The sequence below is a fragment of the Asterias amurensis genome, chromosome 22 (assembly GCF_032118995.1).
Source record: "Asterias amurensis chromosome 22, ASM3211899v1".
NCBI classification, from domain to species: Eukaryota; Metazoa; Echinodermata; class Asteroidea; order Forcipulatida; family Asteriidae; genus Asterias; species Asterias amurensis.
Genome location: NC_092669.1, coordinates 6,154,004 through 6,173,161, shown reverse-complemented (window position 1 = coordinate 6,173,161; position 19,158 = coordinate 6,154,004). Strand labels below are relative to the sequence as shown.

Sequence of the window (19,158 nt, the reverse complement as noted above, 5' to 3'; positions counted from 1 at the left end):
CCGTGTTAGTACACGACGTATAAGAAAAACCGTGCATTCGGCATTTTTAGTGGATTTAACTCGCCCGATCTATGGCAACGTATCTTTTTCAGTAAAATCCAATTTTTAAACAGTATAAACAAAAACACAAAGTTGATGTGTGGACGTATGTAAGTCCACATAGTATTTCAAGTGCCTACACTTAGGTAACCTCTTTTGTTCACAAACCTCTTTTGGTCAAAATTCTCAGGTCCACACAGTCAGACTTCAAATACCAATAAAAGAAGACACAAAACATTAGTAACAATTTGACTCGATATTTATTGATGTTAAAAACCATTTTTAATGAAAACAGCAATTCATTTAAAGCCTTAAATGCACCAGTGCAATATACAATAATTATATCATTAACTTCTCTAAGCGGACGGTATGGAATGGATGTTTATTGGTACGGAAAAGGGCGATGCAGACTGCATAAACCGACTACAAAATGTGTTAATCCTTACACCGATATGTATTGAAGATCTGTAATACTCAGAACTTTACAGAGTTATGCAAGGGAAACATAACCTATTGGCAAATCACTCTGTATGGGATGCGAACCCACGATCTGCACTGTAGAGGAAATGTCTTACCACTAGACCAACGAGGTAGTCCTTTGGCTAGATGTCAGCTGGTTCGAATCAAACCCTTGTATTGTGTATATGTTGTTGTCGGCAAAGTGCCGAGTACAGTGCTTAGTTCACATCGGTGCAAGGGTAATCAGTTATAATCTCAGATGAAAAAATATCAAGTTTTAAAACTACAATTAATGTGTTTACAAAGCACCACTTTTTATCTAAACTCAAACTTATGGACTATGACCTTATTTGAAATAAATAACTATCAGTAGTTATTCTCTGAAATATCAAATAAATAATATAATTATCTCTCGTACAAAACAGCGTATTACACCCAAAAGAAACCTTTCTTTAAGAATTAATATCAAGTTAGCCATTGATTCTGTGCACAAAAGTGAACAGTAAAGAATTCGAAAAGGAAAAATACAGAGGAAATACATTCCATCAATGATCTTAACAAGTTCTTTTTACAGTTTTTTCTTTTTCTTTTGAAACTTTGATTTTGGTGGTATGCAGTTAGAAGAGTGACCTCAGACAATAGTTGCCACACTGTTGGAATGGAAGAGATTTATCTCAAGAATTGATGCTGGTTTCAAACTCTGCTAGGACTGTAGGATTTAAAGTCACTCGTTTGATGTTACTCTGCAGACACAAAAGTGATTGGTTTGACAGAGACACTTGTATAGAGTCTTACTTGAAGACTAGATGACAACACGACAACATACATTGACAGGTACACAAGTGTATAGGTGGAAATACATATGAATAGAGGGAGATCATGTTTCAAGGGCAGGGACACGTTGCCTTGGATCGGGTGAGTTGGTCTATGAAAAGCGTTTGAAAAGCGTTTGTTATAAAATTCATATAAAAATATGTTTTATAAGAAGAATATAACGTTACTACGGTGACTGATCTCTGCCAAAAACTAAACACTTTTTCAGTATGGCGCTATAACGCCCTATATGGCGTTATTTTGCCCTAAATGGCGGTATTACGCCCTAAATTTACGGCTTAATAACGCTCTATTTTGCTGAGGTGCTGTAGTTTTTGAGAAATGAGTAAAACAATGTCACGAAAATTAATTTAGTCTCAGTTTCAGCATGTAAAAATGTAATAACCAGGAAGGGTATTTTACCATAACACACCAAAACTGGTTAATACGTTTTTACATGCAAAAATAATTTTCGTCTCACTGTCTGAGAGTGGGAAAACAACTTATTTTTTGGGACTTATGTAAAAAGTACCCAGACCCTTTTAAGTAACAAGACAGTTTTAGATGATAACAATGCAAAAACAATTCAAAATGGCCACCTTTGTTCACTTTGGCTTTACTAAATAGGAAGGAATGTAGGCATTTTAAATAGTGTAAAAGTTTCAGTTAACTTATTAAATGGTAGGCCATTATCGCGTCGTGTTGGTCTATTTAAATCTATTGGACGGTAAAGAGAAAAGGCGCACTACCTTTTTAAGTGTTGCATGGAAGGCAAATAATCCACTGCATCATAACATAATACTCTTTTAAAGGAGCTTCTTTATGTTGTTCGTATATAAAGACAGCTAACGCCTCATCTTAAAATGACGTCTGCTTCAAAATCTTCTAGACAAAAATGAGTAACACTTTTTTAAGTTAAAATATAACACGACACTATTGGTAAATACTCAAAATAGTTGTCAGCATAACAACATACTTGGTAACGAACAACGGAGAGTCGTTGGTAGTAAGTAAAGAAAAAGTAAAAAAAAAAAAAAAAAAAAAAAATCTCACAAAAATACTTGAATTGAATTCGAGACCTCATCAGCTGAGGTCTCAAATTCAAATTTGTGAAATATTTTTCTGGAAGATTGATACTGGTTTATCACCGAGTTACTTGTTTACACAAAAAAGCTTGCATTTTCATATTTCGTAGGTTTGTATATGGTTTAAAGGGAATGTAAACCTTTGGCAATTACTCAACAATTTAATGACCATTAGTAACTTGATATAAAACGTTGTTAGAAACCACGACCTTTTCTTTTGCAGTTAAAAAGGGGGTAATCTTTCACCCCAAAATGTTAAACTGAGAAAGGCTTCAGGTCTCTGAAGGCACACAATTCTAAACAACAAGAATGTTTTTGACTTTCATTGTTTCCTGCATAATATGTTTGGGATACACCAAATGAGAATACTGGTATTTGGAAATTACCCAAAGTTTAACCTGTCTTTAACTAAATATAAACAATCAAGTATTTTAGAAGGTCACCAGACTAGGGTACCAGACTACTTTGTTTAAAAGTAGTGCTACGATAGAACACATCAAGCAGCTGTAGAAGCAAATACATTAAACGGATGGATCCCTTTAAGGGTTTGGTTGTAACACAAAACACAAAGTCCACAAATCTACATTAAAGGAACACGTTGCCTTGGATCGGTCGAGTTGGGTGTTTGAAAAGCGTTTGTAACCGTTTGTTATAATATGCATATGGTTAAAAAGATGTTTTAAAAGTAGAATACAATGATCCACACACATTTGCCTCGAAATTGCGCGGTTTTACTTTTACTTTGCGAACTGACACGGTCAGCCACTATGGGAGTCAAGTTTATGACTCCCATAAATGGCCGACCGTGTTTGTCGACGAGGTAAAAGGAAAACTACGCAATTTCGAGTGATACTTGTGTGGATCATTATATTCTACTTTACAAATATCTTTTTAACCCTATGCATTTTATAACAAACGGTTACAAACGCTTTTCAAAGACCAACTCGACCGATCCAATGCAACGTGTTCCTTTAAACGTTGAAGTCTGGTTTTATACATCTTTTGATGACAGTTTTATACTTTTGTTTTAACCTTGACGGCCCCTGAACAACTTGTAACTATTGTGTATGTCTAAAGATTTAAAATAAATAAAAAATAAATAAGATATGGTGGTAGAAAGCTTCCCTTAAAGCTATTGGACACTTTCTGAACAGAACAAAAGTTAAAAGTTCACAGATTTTCAAATAACTTCCAGGGTTTACAAAAGGTAATGGTGAAAGACTTCTCTTGAAATACTATTCCATGAAATGCTTTACTTTTTGAGAAAACATTAAAATAATTATCAATTCTCGATATCAAGAATAACGGATTTATTGTAAACACATGTCATGACACGGCGAAACGTGCGGAAACAAGGGTGGGTTTTTCCGCTATTTTCTCCCGACTCCGATGACCGATTGAGCCTAAATTTTCACAGGTTTGTTGTTTTACATATAAGTTGTGATACACGAAGTGTGGGCCTTTGGACAACACTTTTTACCGATGTTGTGCGATTGCTTTAAAATATCACTTGCTTGCTGTAATTTTTAAGAAAAGAATGTAAAACAATGTCACAAAAATAATTGTCAGTACTATTTTAAGACCAAAACTGGTAAATACGTTGTACAATGTACATGCTAAAATAAAATTGTGACATTGTTTCACTCATTGTGTGTGTCCTTGGCACATTTTTTTTATTTGTATTGATGGTTTGGTGGTATTGGTAACAACAAACAAACGTATCAAATGTAATTTAAGCAATTTACATGCTACATAATCAATTGAAACATATTTATGACATGGTTAAAGATACCCGTTAAGTTACTCGCCAATATGCAGGGAAAATTTGAAGCATAATGTTTTTTTAAATTTACCCTGGGACAGACAAGACTAGGACTAGACAAGGACAGACAGACAGTATCTCAGCATTCAGCAAGTAAAATTTGAAGGGAAGCTTTCTACTGTCATTCTTCAAACCAAGTAAGTTTACCCTTAATGTGTACACATTGTACTTTGTATACTACAAAAAGTACCAGCCGTCGATTTCACCAAACTCTTCCTAACTTAGGATTAATCTTAGGACTTAGGACGAGTAAAGTTCCGTATCCAAAGACGTAGGACGCATTAAACCCATCCTAAGTTAGGACGGGTTACTCGTACTAACTCGAGATTGGATTAATCCTAGCGTTTCATGAAATCGGCTGCAGAACCCTTTAATATCACAGACTGTAAATAAATAACACTTAGTTCACTCTCAATTGGTATGACAAGTAAGAAACATAAATAAACACACACATTAAGGAAACATATACAATAAACACACACGTAATACACACCCTACATATTAAATTGATGGAGATTACATAACTAGTGATCAGAGTTACATTAAGTGCACATCGGTGAATAATGTATTGGATAAAGTGGCTCGGACTGGATATAAGTTAAATCAGTTAATTACAAATGGCAAGAACAATGGAGGAGTTGAAGTGTTATTAAATCAAATGGCGAATTAAGTGGCATTATTAGAAAGCTTTGCAGAAGTTACAAGTTTTCATAAATATAATGTATCCATACGGAATATAGGCACACGAGTAAATCATCACATTCTCTTAGTACTAAAATAAAAAAACACAGATAAATGATTAAAGTTAAAATGTTTGTGACAAACTCACACTTTAAAATAGAAAACATACTTCTACTTTAAGTACTGAACATTCGATTTCAGCCTGATTAGTTTTAAAAAACAGTTACCTTTGTTTTGTCTAAAAAACATTACTGGAAAATATACTTCTCTTCTTTAAATTTTGATCCTTTCACATTTGTATGGAGTTAATACAAACAATATAGACATGGGCTTAAATTAAACTAAGTTACAATGTTAAGTAAATCGAATCAGACCAAAGCCTTATCAATCTGTGCAAATTACAACGATACTTTATGTTACAAAGTATTACTGCCATAATTCTTCTAGATAAGACGGTTAGAGAGAGGTTTCCCAAGGCTACGGACACAAATTTGGATACATCAACACTTTACTTATGTATTAAGATGACCCTTAACCAAGGCTTCCGTGTTTTGCGAGCACATTGAGAATAGATGTGGGAGCTCAAACACACCCCAAATACGTTAAAAGATTGTTACCATTTTGCTGATTTTAGTAGTTTTGACCTAGATTAAAAACAATTTTACTACTATTGCTTTTAATGATCATATTGATGTTTTGGGGTGCTTGCAGGAAACTTACTTTACAATTTCTAACATTGGGGGATGCAACACAAGGAAGAGCTTATCAGCTGTAATCTGACGCGCATCCAACATGATCGTATATAGTTATCGTATCTGTATCCCTGTATGCTTGCGATACCTCTCTAAAGACCTTTATCATTGTGCAGCCATCTTCATTGTTCCACATTGATAATAACAATGTAACCAAACCGAGGCTGGAAGAACAAAATAGTCTGGTTCCAATTTGCATAATGATTATTATCATTCAATATTGTTATTCGATACAAGGAACATGACGAAGATGGAGGCAGCATGATAAAGCTGTATTGAGGCCCTCCTGCACTGATGATAAAAGTGTTGTGCATTGATCTACACAATCTGTGTTTGTGGTTGTCCAACAGCGGCAAGAGCTTGTTCTAGTTCTCTCTTTTGCTCCAGTAGTTGCTTGTGCATAGAATCATTCTGCTGTCTGAGAAGAGCAACGTCCTCTGTCTTGCCCCTACTGTGTGATGAAGAGGCACTTCTTCCAATTCTGTCAGTTCTCCTTACACTATTTCTTAAATCATCATCATGTATACTTCCATGACGTCTTGAGCGATGTCGTCTCCTATCGGACAAGTCATCATAGTCAGCCGATCTCTCACCATACAAACCATAAGGGCCCCTGGGCTCAACATTTCTTGGTGAGAGGTGTGTATATAGACTAGCAGGTGTAGTATTATAGGCAGGATGATTATATGCAGGATTGGTGGATGGGTTCCTTGGAGTCCCCCTATCACTGTAACCTGTACTGAATGGGGTTACCCTGTCAGCATAACTGGTACCCGGTAACTCTCCAGGTATCCCCCTTTGATGCTCATAACCAGGATAAGATGATGGTCTTGCACCCAAGCCCCCGGTATATTGTGGTTGCATGTATGAATCATTATGGGACCTATCTGATCTTGGATCATACATTGCATGTCCAGGGGGTGGTGCAGAAGGTAGAGAGCTCATCTTTAGCTTAAAAGCTTCATCAAGCATCTGCGATAGATGATTGCGCTCTACAGCCCATCGTCTCTTGATCTCAAGATCCCTCTGCTCTTTCTCTTGTTGCTCACGTAACTTTTCTTCTGGAGTTTGCTGTACATGTAGATGCAGGGGAAAAGAAACACCAAGAAAACAATTAATTAATTAATCTGAAGAAGTTACCTTTGACGCGGAAAAAAATTAAAAGCAAAAGAAAATGGTGATTAATCCTTTGCTTACGTGTACCTTAGACCAATTTACAACATTGTTAACTGCTCACATAGCCTCCTCTTCCTTACCATTGGCAAGTTTAGTTCAACAAGCTTCCTCACAAGCACTCAAACCTTAAACATAAAGGCCATTTGTAATAAAGCTGTAGTTTTATCCATGATCACCCTCCATCTACCTCAGTCTACCATTCTTGGTAAGAGAAAGGTCAGATCTTGACAACAATGGTAACCAAACTGCTGCTGACAGGGTTGAGTATTAAAGCTGTTATAGCGTAAGCAATGGTACAGATGCACTCAGACAGGCGCACTCAACCAAACAGAATGTACACGTTGCCTTGGATCGGTCCAGTTGGTCTTTGAAAAGCATTTGTAACCATTTGTTATAAAATGCAAGTATCATTCGAAATTGCGAAGTTTTCCTTTTATCTCGTCGACAAACATGGTATTTTTTACTCCCATAAATGGCCGACTGTGTTTAGTTCGCAAAGTAAAAGGAAACCATGCAATTTCGAGGCAAACTTGTGTGGGTCATTGTATTCTAAATACAATATGTTTCTAACCATATGCATTTTATAATAATTGGTTACAAACGCTTTTCAAAGACCCGCACATCCAAGGCAACGTGTTCCTTTAAGAGCAACTTTGGGTCGATCCAAATAGCTTTTCGTTTCAGACAGGCGAACTCAACATAACATTAACATTGGCTCGGAAACCAAACCTGCAACAATTGATCTTTCGACTTCTAGCGCATCCAGTTGCTTCGAACTGTTTCAGTTGTCAAAATTTTCATGTATTTATTTCAGAATCTGGTTTAGTGCGACTCTGGAGCGCCTGTCAGAAACAGCTGTTACTCGTTGATTAGTCCATAAAAAAACAATAGCTCACTCAATACTTGTTTTCCAAATTATTAATGCTTCATAAAAGGTTGGGAATGTGGTGCATTATTGTCTACCGACCAGGCTCCGATTGGTTACAACACATTCTTACATTAACCCTGTTTCAGCCCCAAGGAGTAGCCAGCAACATGCCCCTGGTGGCGGTTGATTTGAGTCAACAGCCCAAATCGGTTACGTGTAGCCCTCACTATGAAGTAACTTCCATCGAAAAATGTTAACCCTCCTACCATTTTGCCATTAAATATTGTTTTTTTTAAATGATAATAGGCAATCTCTAAAAAACAATTGTTTCTCTTCAATGCTACCCTTAATAGTCATGATTCTCATCGCAGATAATTCAGTTTTATTACTAAATGAATCTTTATTTGATCCTTACAAACCAAACCGAAGTTACAATAGTAGAAGAGAGAACAAATATAGAAATATTGCTACCCTTAATGCTACCCTTAATAGTCATGATTCTCATCGCAGATTGAAAAACAATTGTTTCTCTTCAATGCTACCCTTAATAGTCATGATTCTCATCGCAGATAATTCAGTTTTATTACTAAATGAATCTTTATTTGATCCTTACAAACCAAACCGAAGTTACAATAGTAGAAGAGAGAACAAATATAGAAATATTGCTACCCTTAATGCTACCCTTAATAGTCATGATTCTCATCGCAGATAATTCAGTTTTATTACTAAATGAATCTTTATTTGATCCTTACAAACCAAACCGAAGTTACAATAGTAGAAGAGAGAACAAATAGAGAAAGAACAGGTCGAAATAAAGCAAGTATTAAGGCAATTGTAATCAGATAATGAGTTTTAAAAATATATAAAAATTAATGAGGGCGACTGGGTAGGACAACCTGAACGAATCAAAACAAGGACAAATCATGCAGGTCAGGGGTAACAAAAGTAAACTGAATATCTGTTGCTTGGCAGCGTGCTGCCACACACATGACCAATGAACATATCGATTATCTCACCTCATAATATTGAGTAGAATTATTTGATCGATATCCATACATGCTTGCTGGCTGGTTGCCAAGTAACATAGCCATCTCAGTTCTCATATCATCGGCAGTTCGACCCATATCCCCACTTGCAACATCAAAGGATGGAACAGCCTGAGAAAATACCAGTACCAGAAGAATCAGATGAAAATAAGACATTCAAAGGAACCTTTAAAGGCACTGGACATCCATTGGTAATTACTCAAAATAATTGTAGCATAAAAACTTACTTGGTAACGAGCAATAGAGAGCTGTTGATAGTATAAAACAGTGTGAGAAACGGCACCCTCTGAAATAACATAGTTTTCGAGAAAGAAGTAGTTTTCCACGAACTTGATTTTGAGACCTCAGAATTAGATTTTGAGGTACTGAAATCAAGCATATTTAAGCACACAATTTTGTGTGACAAGGGTGTTTTTTCTTTCATTATTATCTCGCAACTTCGACGAGCAATTGAGCTCAAATTTGTTTGCTTCTCACACAAACCACTTTCCAGTACAGGGTTGTTGAGTGATGGGAGGTTTGTTTTTTCATGTGGTTTTATGCTTCTTTAAGGTCTATATTTTCACATTTTCTGAAGAAAAAAAACCTTTGTTTGTTATCGCTAAAGGTGAATAAAACATGTACTTTTTGTTCATCCCTACGCAACAGAAGTTGATGTTTTTATTAAATGGTCTGGTTCCCCAGTATGGGTTATTTTCAGCTTGTGACATATTCTACTTTTCAAAAAGGTTGTATATTTTGAACCAAACATCAAGTGTGTAAGATATGTCAAAATGAAGCTCGTTGTTTGCTCATTTCTGCCATGTATAAAACTCAATAAGTCAATTGTCCCCCTTGTGACTAATTTGTGCAGAGCCCATCACATTTGTGCTCCTTAGCTTAACACAAAATGCAGGCTTAAAGCTTATAATAAGAAGTTAATGTCAAATCAATTGTGGCACGTTTGCATCAAATGCCGATTGTCACATGTGCGTTGCTTGAAGGTTGCTTGAAGATAAATCCCTAATCACACCCTCAGTCATGGAAAACCGGACAAACCATATCCAACGAGGCCAAATTATCAAACAAGTTTGAAATAAAACAGCTAGTCTACCATACCATCGTGAAACTGTAACCAAAGATCATGGCGAAAAGAGCTGCTATAAATCACACATATTTGCAATTTGAGTCAGTTGTAATCCATGTAGCAAATCATCAATCATTTGTGTGTAAGAATGTCTTTCTCCAACCATTACGGTGTAACCAGAGGATTGTACATACTTCACATCTTGACTGGTCCGATAATATTACTGCTTCTTCAACAAACAGTAGACATTAAGTCTGTAGGTATTATTGTTTTACTTGTAAGGAATTTTTTCAGTGTCATGGTAGAGTTCATCATTCAGTTTTGAGTCTGGGTATTTTTTGTAGGACACAAAACACAATGTCCAAAGATTTATATCCACCTCACACAGTTTAATAATTATGATTATTATTATCATTATTATTATTATTATTGTATTTGCCATGACAGTATAAAACAAAATACAAGACAATATACACTGAGATGGGCAAGGGTCAACAAAAGCAAATACATACTATGATCCGTAGATCTGTTGCCCCACATCTGGGGTACACTATGAAATTAATATGGATTTAACATAATATAGTGCACAAAGCAAGAATAAAAGCAGATAATTATACAATCGATGGTAAATAATAAATATCTAAGAAGAATTTTTAAAAAACAAGTAAAAAGTAAAATTAATTAAAAAATAAAAAAAAATTATAAGGCAAGGATAAACAATAAAAGGAAAGAAATAAATAAATAAAAAGTAAACTTACAACGACTTAAAATATTGCATAAGTGAATGGGCTACAGCAAATTATTAAAAGGTGGACTAATAAAGAAACAAACTAAGCTAAACTCCCTGGCGAAATATTACTTGCTGAGGTGCTGCAGTTTATGAGAAATTAGTAAAAGAAGTCACAAAAAAAGCAAGATATGCGTGAAAAAATGTGACAGGCTATACAGAAATGAGTTGCTTGCCACACAACCCACTTTCCAGTACATGGTTGTTGAGTGATCGGAGGGTAAAAAGTTTGTGTATATGGTTTTATGCTTCTTTAGGGTCTTTCACATTTTCTAAAATAGAAACTTTGTTTTTGATCGATAAAGGTCATGTTCTTTTTGTTCATCCCTTCGACATCAATAGTTGATGTTTTTATTAAACGGGCTGTTTCCCCCCTTTTTTTTTTCTTCAGATAATGACATAATCTATTTTTCATACGGTCAAAACTTTGAACCAAGTAATATAGAAATTAAGCTTGTTGTATGCTCTTTTCAGCCATGTATAAAACCCAATAGTTAATTGTCCCCCTTATTAATTGTGACTCATTTTCACAGAGCCCATCACAAATAGACTTATTTTTTTGTAATTAGCTTTTACGTGAACCAACAACAAATCCAAGTAAACATGTTTTTCTTTTGCATTTATGTAAACTGCCTGGAATAGTACAACCTTAGAATTTGAGAGGTAAAACAAACTCACCATCGACTGAAGAGGCGGAGCTTGTGATGCTGTGATGGATTCATTGACAGGAGCCACACCTACTCTGTGTTTAGAAACCTTTGTCTTCTTAGCTTTCTTCTTCTGTAAAAGAAGCAACATCTGTTACATGTACAGTAGGTGAGATCAAACAAACAGTCCATCCATCTAGGGAAACTGTTAATTGCCAATTAGTAATAGTGATTATAGAATCATTATAATCTGTTTTAGGTTTTTTTTTTTTTTTGGGGGGGGGGTAAGAATAAATCACTCAGTTGTTTATTTCTACAACAATTACATTTAAACCAAACCTGTGCAAATTTCATTTTAAATGGTTGTAGCATTGCCTTGATATTGATGAAAATCCGGGCGTTTTTGTCCAAGCTGGAAAAATTATTTCTAATTGCAAAACACATTCTCAGAAATGTTACTGACGGTAACACTTCTCAAATTCAAATGTTAGGTTATAACAACAGATAACAACTCTGTGTTAAGAAACCTTTGTCTTCTTAGCTTTCTTCTTCTGTAAAAGAAGCAACATCTGTTACATGTACAGTAGGTGAGATCAAACAAACAGTCCATCCACTGAGGATAACTGTTAATTGGCAATTAGGAATAGTGATTAAAGAATAATTAGAAGTTTCTTGATTTTAATTGATGATTTTTCTTTAAAGTTCAATGAAATGAGAAGATGAGAAGTTTTGTTTTTGTTTTATAAATCTTTCATAATGAGTGAAAAGCACTCAAAATGCTGTATAAATGTACTACTGAAAGCTGTCGCAGGTTTCTCAACCAAGAGTTGTCATTGCAATTAATTTTAAGAGTGATTCCCAAAAAAAGATCTTCCCTTAAGACTGTGATTTTGTGACTCTTTTCGTTATACAAGGACCATGGGAATACCAAAGCTTAGGACATTTTTGTGATTTAATTTGTTACATCATGCAGCAGTAGTAAAGAAATGAAGTATAATAATGTGTATTATCTGCAAGTAGGCTTGAATTCTTTATTCTGATTGGGCGATCCAAGGCAACATGTTCCTTTAAGGGATGCACAATTTTTTTTGAAGTATCAAGTTATAAACAAAAATAAAACTGACAGGGTAGATCCATAGATAACGTTACAGGTTGTATGACTTCTGCATGGCTTTTCCTCAAAAAATATTTACAAAATAAGAACATTAAGGTTAAAGGTTCAATTTCTGCTCTTGTCATTTTTTCTATGTTCAACCCAATTTTGTTCTAAATTGATTCAGTCAGTTGCGCTCAGGGTTATTATTGATATACAAGGAAAAAGTAAGAAACCAATATCATCGAGCCTATACAGTCAAAACATTCAATATATCCTGCATGTATGTAGAATGACATTTCGGGAGATAAAATCCATCAGCTTGATGACAAACAGGAGTCAATACTGTCCTACAATAGACAGTGGTTCACTGAACCTCATTCAAGATTTCAATTTTAGACAAGGGTGTAAATTATGCATCAAGGCAGAAGCATCAACACGTATAATAGATGCCAGCCATTAAACCAAAGTCACTGGAGACAAACGGATACAACACAGGGCTGTTTTTATTGACCGGCATGTCACTGGAGAGCCAACTCTTCATTCTACTGGCACAAATACTTTTAAACCTCTTCGGATAAAATCATTTATCATGCTTGTGTGGGACTATACTGCGTCCAGGGAACCACGCTATTTTTCAGAGCTCATAGCATTGACATTACAGACAGGCAACCTAGAGTTGCACCAAACCAAACTATTGAATTAAGTATATATTGAACAGTTTAATGTCTGAAACAGTTAGGAGCAAATGGACTTGTTGTAAGTTGAAAGATCCTGCGACTAATGCAGTCTTTCAGAAGGACTCTTCAGCAGCAGATTAGAAGCAGTATCAAACTCTGATAATCATTATAATGTAACGATTCTTTAAAGGCAGTGGACACTATTGGTAATTACTCAAAATAATTATTAGCATAAAAAACTTACTTGGTAACGAGTAATGGGGAGAGGTTGGTAGTATAAAACATTGTGAAAAAACGGCTCCTTCTAAAGTAACGTAGTTTTCGAGAAAGAAGTAATTTTCCATGAACTTGAGTTAAGAATTTGAGGTCTTGAAGTCAAGCATCTGAAAGCACACAACTTCTTGTGACAAGGGTGTTTTTTCTTTCATAGATATCTCTTAACTCCGACGACCAATCAAGCTCAAATTTTCACAGGTTTGTTATTTTATGCATATGTTGAGATACAGCAAGTGAGAAGACTGGTCTTTGACAATTACCAATAGTGTCCACTGTCCACTGGCTTTAATGGCAGAAGACACTACTCAAAAAAACTATTAGCATAAAACCTTACTTGATAACAAGTAATGGGGAGCTGTTGATAGTATAAAACATTGTGAGAAACGGCTCCCTCTGAAGTAACCTTATTTTTTCGAGAAAGAAGTAATTTTCCTTGAATTTGATTTCGAGACCTCATAATTTAGATTTTGAGGTCGCGGAATCAAGCATCTGAAAGCCGCAACTTAGTGTGACAAGGGTGTTTTTTTTACCGTTTATATTATTATCTCGCAACTTCGAAGACCAATTGAGCTCAAATTTTCGTTTTTATGTTATGTAATTTTATGCATGTTGAGATACACAAAGTGAGAAGACTGGTCTTTGACAATTACCAAAGGTGTCCATTGTCTTTAATCCAAGCAGATACATACAATTTAAGTTCACCTGTCCTCCGGAACTGGTCACATTTATTCGGGTTGGGTCGACCTTAAGTCGCTTCTAATCTATTTAGTTTGATACAACTCTGGTCCAACTGTCTGAACCGCATAATATAAATGTATAGGAGGGTTGGCATAATACACAACAAAGTCACAAAATTATAAGTATACTTTCATTTTATGCGTTATTAATTCTATAAAATAAATTAACACAAAAAAAGCACTGATCTTGCTATGAAAATGGCCACACAACAGCCGTAGGCAAATCAAAGAAAGCCTGCTACAACGATTTGTTCACAAGCTGTTATGCAGAGCTGCTCAAAATTACAGGGCAATTATAAGCACTCTAGCATATATAGATCTTAACATATTGTGCCACCCTTGAGCCTGCAGCTGTGTGATCTAATTTTGTACTAATATCAACTGGTTCACAATTCAAGCACAATAATAACTATCAGAACAACAAGTTTTCTAAGAAAATGCACTGGAGTGACCCCAATACACGTCAAACATTGACTGTATTGATAATTATGGGAGACAGGTTAGGTCATTTGCGTCACTTGAAATGCGCATTATATCACACAAAATAATATAAAAGTTTTGTATAGCGCATGTATACTACTAAACAAGGTAATCAAGGCGCTTAGTATATTATACAAACTTTCGGAAAGATATTCTATTGAATTGATGAATTATGAGACCCAATTATTTAACACCTAAGGGTTTTTAAGGTGCTACAGTGGTGCATTTAGCAGCCACTGCCAGGAACACCGGGGCGAACCCCTCTCTTTTTGAAAAGTGCACTGGGTTCTTTTACATGCGTTACACAACACATGGGACCAAAGGCTTACATGTACGTCCCATCCGAAGGACGAAGCAATGGTTAAAAGTGTCCTGCTTAAAGTACACTTTTGGTACAGGGAAAAAAAAAGTTCACGGATTTACAAATAATTTACAGGGTTTACAGAAGGTAATGGTGAAAGACTTCTTTTGAAATATTGTTCCAGGAAATGCATTACTTTTTGAGAAAACATTAAAACAAAATTCTTGATAGCAAGAATTACGGATTTATTTTAACACATGTCAAGACACGGCGAAACGCGCGGAAACAAGAGTGGGTTTTCCCGTTATTTTCTCCCGACTCCGATGAATGATTGAGCCTAAACTTTCACAGGTTTGTTATTTTATATATAAGTTGTGATACACGAAGTGTGGGACTTGGACAATACTGTTTACCGAAAGTATATAATGGCTTTAAAGGACATAAGTGTCACGGCTGGGGATTTAAACCCACACTCTGCTGATCAGAAACACCAAAGTTTGAATTCAGTGCTCTTAACCGCTTGGCCACAACACTTCCACGAACCAAAGTGACATTGGCAACCAAAATGGCACAACCTAAATTTGTGTCAATTAAAAAATGTCAGTATAAACGATCTTAAAGATACGCTAAGAGCCCTCTCACACTGGTACATGTATCTCTCAATTGTCCCTCAGGAATACAGCCGAGGGAGGCCCCAGGTGCTTTTAACACCATACCCTGAAGTTGTGAAATTTGCTGAATTTCATTTCAAATGTTTTAAATCAGTAAGAAAAGCGAGTCATATGCCTATAAATAGATTCTTATTGTGTAAAAAAAACAATCATTTGAATACCCATCCAGCTTTTATTAAAGATTTGCCAAAAGCTCCGTTAAGTAACCACTCATGTTACGTCATACATGTAGTTGGGAGCTCTTAGCTGTATAGCTGCTTAGTTGCAGCTTTGAGGTATAACAAAGCAAACTCCCATACATGACGTCAAAGCATTGTCATTATAACGCGGCGTCAAATGCAGAAGTGTTTTTAGTTTTTTCAAAACCTTGAGGTTGGAGCCTGATTTTTAAATCGATAATCAGAAGTGTACACAAATCAAAATTTCATTTAATGGTGAACAAACGCATGATAAACAAATGAAAATAGCATTTCCGTTCAAAACATTCCGCTCAAGTAGCTACAATCCCGGCCAAAATGCTTGGGCCACCCTTTCCTAACGTTGTATACAACAATTCCCTGTGCACTTCCCATTCACATTCAAAACATTTGTCCCCCACCCCCCGCTCAATGTTGACTGTAACTCAGAACACGATCGGCAATTGGAACCAAATCGGCAATTGGAACCAACATTGAAAGGGGGCAGGGGGGCCCAACGAGATATGGCCGGGATTGTAGGTCCCTTTTCCACAGGGTTCAGGTTGCACACTTCAAGAAAAGATACATGTGTGATTACCAATACGGATACAGATACAAGATAACCTTATCCTTCACGTTAGATCCGTGGCAGATTTTGTTTCGCAATCATCGTTATTATATGTCCGGCCTATAAGCCAAAGTACAGACAATTTGTTGGCAAAAGTCTTTGTAAGCAAAACAAATCCCCAAACATCTTGTGTGTTTCTTACATTTGAGAACGTCATTGAATAGTGTTTTTATTTATCAAATTTTTTTTTCACGCGTTAGCACTGGCATGTAAAGAAAATTTTGCAGCAAGCATGACAAAAAAGAGACGCCTTTGTTTGTACTGCATTTTCCCCATATTTTTATGACAAATTAGGAACTAATTTTGATCTGTGTCATGAATGACATCTTCAAAAGCAAAGGAAAAACACGGATCTGTTGCAGATCTGTATATATGTAGCCTTGCTTTTCCTCTGTATTAACCCAGTGGTTTTACTGCTAACATTACTTCAAAACTACAAACATTTCTTTAAAACTTACAGGAAACGACATGTACTCTACTCCACAGTATTTGTTGAAAAATATAATTCCACTAATTATGAATGACTTGGCAGAACAGAAACCCCTTAATTTGGGTTAAACAAAGAAACAATTGCCAATGAAATTACAGTGCAAAGCACCAACTAATTGTATGCAATACATGCAGGTTAAGGGGCCATTTATTTGCTATGAATGTGAAGTAATCATTACAATGCGAACACTGTTGAATTTTTGTCACATGGTCAAGGAACTGAGAGCAGTAGCTAAAATGCCTTTAAAGCCCTTATACACTTTTGGAACAGAAAAAAAAAAAATTCACAGATTTACAAATATTTTACAGGGTTTACAGAAGGTTATGGTAAAAGACTTTTCTTGAAATAATATTCCATGAAATGCTTTACTTTTTGAGAAAACATTAAAACAACTATCAATTCTCGACATCGAGAATTACATATTTATAGTTAACACATGTCATGACATGGTGAAACGCGGCAGAAACAAGGGTGGGTTTTCACGTTATTTTCTCCTGACTCCGATGACCGATTGAGCCTAAATTTTCACAGGTTTGTTGTTTTATAAGGTGTGATACACAAAGTGTGGGCCTTGGACAACACTGTTTACCGAAAGTGTCCACTGGCTTTAAAGGTAGGCTATACGTTTGGTAAGCACTCTTAATATTAGTGTCAATCAACAATTTTGGTAAGAAGCCTAGATAAATAGCACTTTTAGAAAGATTTCTCAATTTTATGACCTAAAAATTAAATCTGAGAACATTACTGTCAAAGTGTCACTTATGATTCTCTGATTAAGTATACTTATTACAGAATATTCTTCTTGCCTGGACATAATCTGTCCAGATTTGTTGGTGACACCTCAAAAGCATGACCACCTTTTGAAATGAAATTATCACAGTTTTTTAGCTTTATTGCCTACTATGTATAGCATTCAATCAATTGACACCAAGTATACTTAACCTAAAATGCAAACAAAAAACAGGAGAACTGCCACAAGCTGACAAGAGTAGCCACAGGGAATATGGATTAAACCCACATGATTTATACCTCAGCTTCAAAACCACAAAAAAAAACATAAAACATTTGCCAAAAACAGATCCAGTTTAAATTGAAAAAATAAAAAAAAATTCTGACTTTTCACATTATAGTGTAACGCAATCAGGGCTGTGTAGATGAATAACAGACAAAGCTGATGACATTTTCTATTTTTACCTGTTGGAAAAATATGTCACAGGAAGTCAAAAAGAAAGTGTAACCATTAAAGGGTCTACAACACAATGTCTACAGATTTACATGAAATTTACAGTTTCAAGATAATGATAGAAGAAAGCTTCCCTTGCGAAATACTGCAGAATTTGAGAAATGAGTAAAACAATGTCACAAAAATATTTTGCGTCTTGAGTTTAAGCATGTAAAAAACGTATTAACCATGTTATGGTACATGTATAATACCATAAATGATTAGGGCCTAATATGTTTTTACCTGCTAGATAAAACTACTTTGTGACTTGTTTACTCTTTTCTATAAAAAAAACATCACCTCAGTAAGTAATATTCAAAGAGAAGCTTTCTAATATAATTATCTTTAAACTGCGCAAGTCTAATGTAAATCTGTGGACATTTTGAAACACCCGAATTTTTTAAATAGCCAAGACTGCATATTTAATACTTAATGAGTGTCTCCTCATGTATAGATATCTTGAATACACAATGAATGCCCGAGGGAGCGGCAATGATAGGTAATCAACTGGTCATTGCCCTTTTCTGAAGACACTCAACTGTCTCTAAGGTGAAATTTATACTTTATCTAAACATCTATTAATGGGTCTGGGTACAAAACACAATGTCCACAGATTTATATTAAACTTACATGGTTCAATGAATGGTAGAAAGCTTCCCAATATAATACATGTACTTACTGAGGAACTGTAGTTTTTGAGAGATGAGTCGAACAAGTCGCAAAAACTATTTCCGTCTCAGTGAGACAACAATTATTTTAGCATTTAAAACGTACTTTCATGGCATTGTTTACCTCATTTTACAACAAGTTTAATGTAAATCTGTGGACAATGTGTTTTGTGTTACGAAAGGGCCCTCTAATCCTTAACTCGAGGAAAACCGAGGTTAGTGGTTGGAAGGACAGGTTTCGTAATTATGTAAATTTCTACATTATCTATGGGTCAACTCCATCTGCTGATTTTTTTTTATTTTTTTACTTCAATGAAACCCTCTAATTCCAGACGGTTTATAACCCTTAGGGTGAGTCCAGGTTGCCGGATTGTGTGAAAAGTGGGCTTAGCCTAGCCCCACCTAAAACATGTACACAAAACAAGACCATTCGTGTGTGTATAAGCCAAAACATGTTATAAAACTTCTTAGTGGCGAACCATTGTGTAAAATTGC

General features: G+C 35.5%; 1 protein-coding gene across 1 annotated transcript in view; it reads right to left on the bottom strand.

The window, feature by feature from the left end:
- Window positions 1-296: 296 nt before the first annotated feature.
- Window positions 297-19,158, bottom strand: part of LOC139953636 (uncharacterized) — a 41,020-nt gene continuing 22,158 nt past the window's right edge. Inside the window, exons 12-14 of the mRNA XM_071953131.1 lie at window positions 11,273-11,374; window positions 8,712-8,852; window positions 297-6,722 (exon numbers count right to left, since the gene is read on the bottom strand). Of these exons, the coding sequence (XP_071809232.1) occupies window positions 5,970-6,722; window positions 8,712-8,852; window positions 11,273-11,374 (996 nt within the window). The 3' untranslated portion in view covers window positions 297-5,969. The remainder of the gene's footprint in view (window positions 6,723-8,711; window positions 8,853-11,272; window positions 11,375-19,158) is intronic.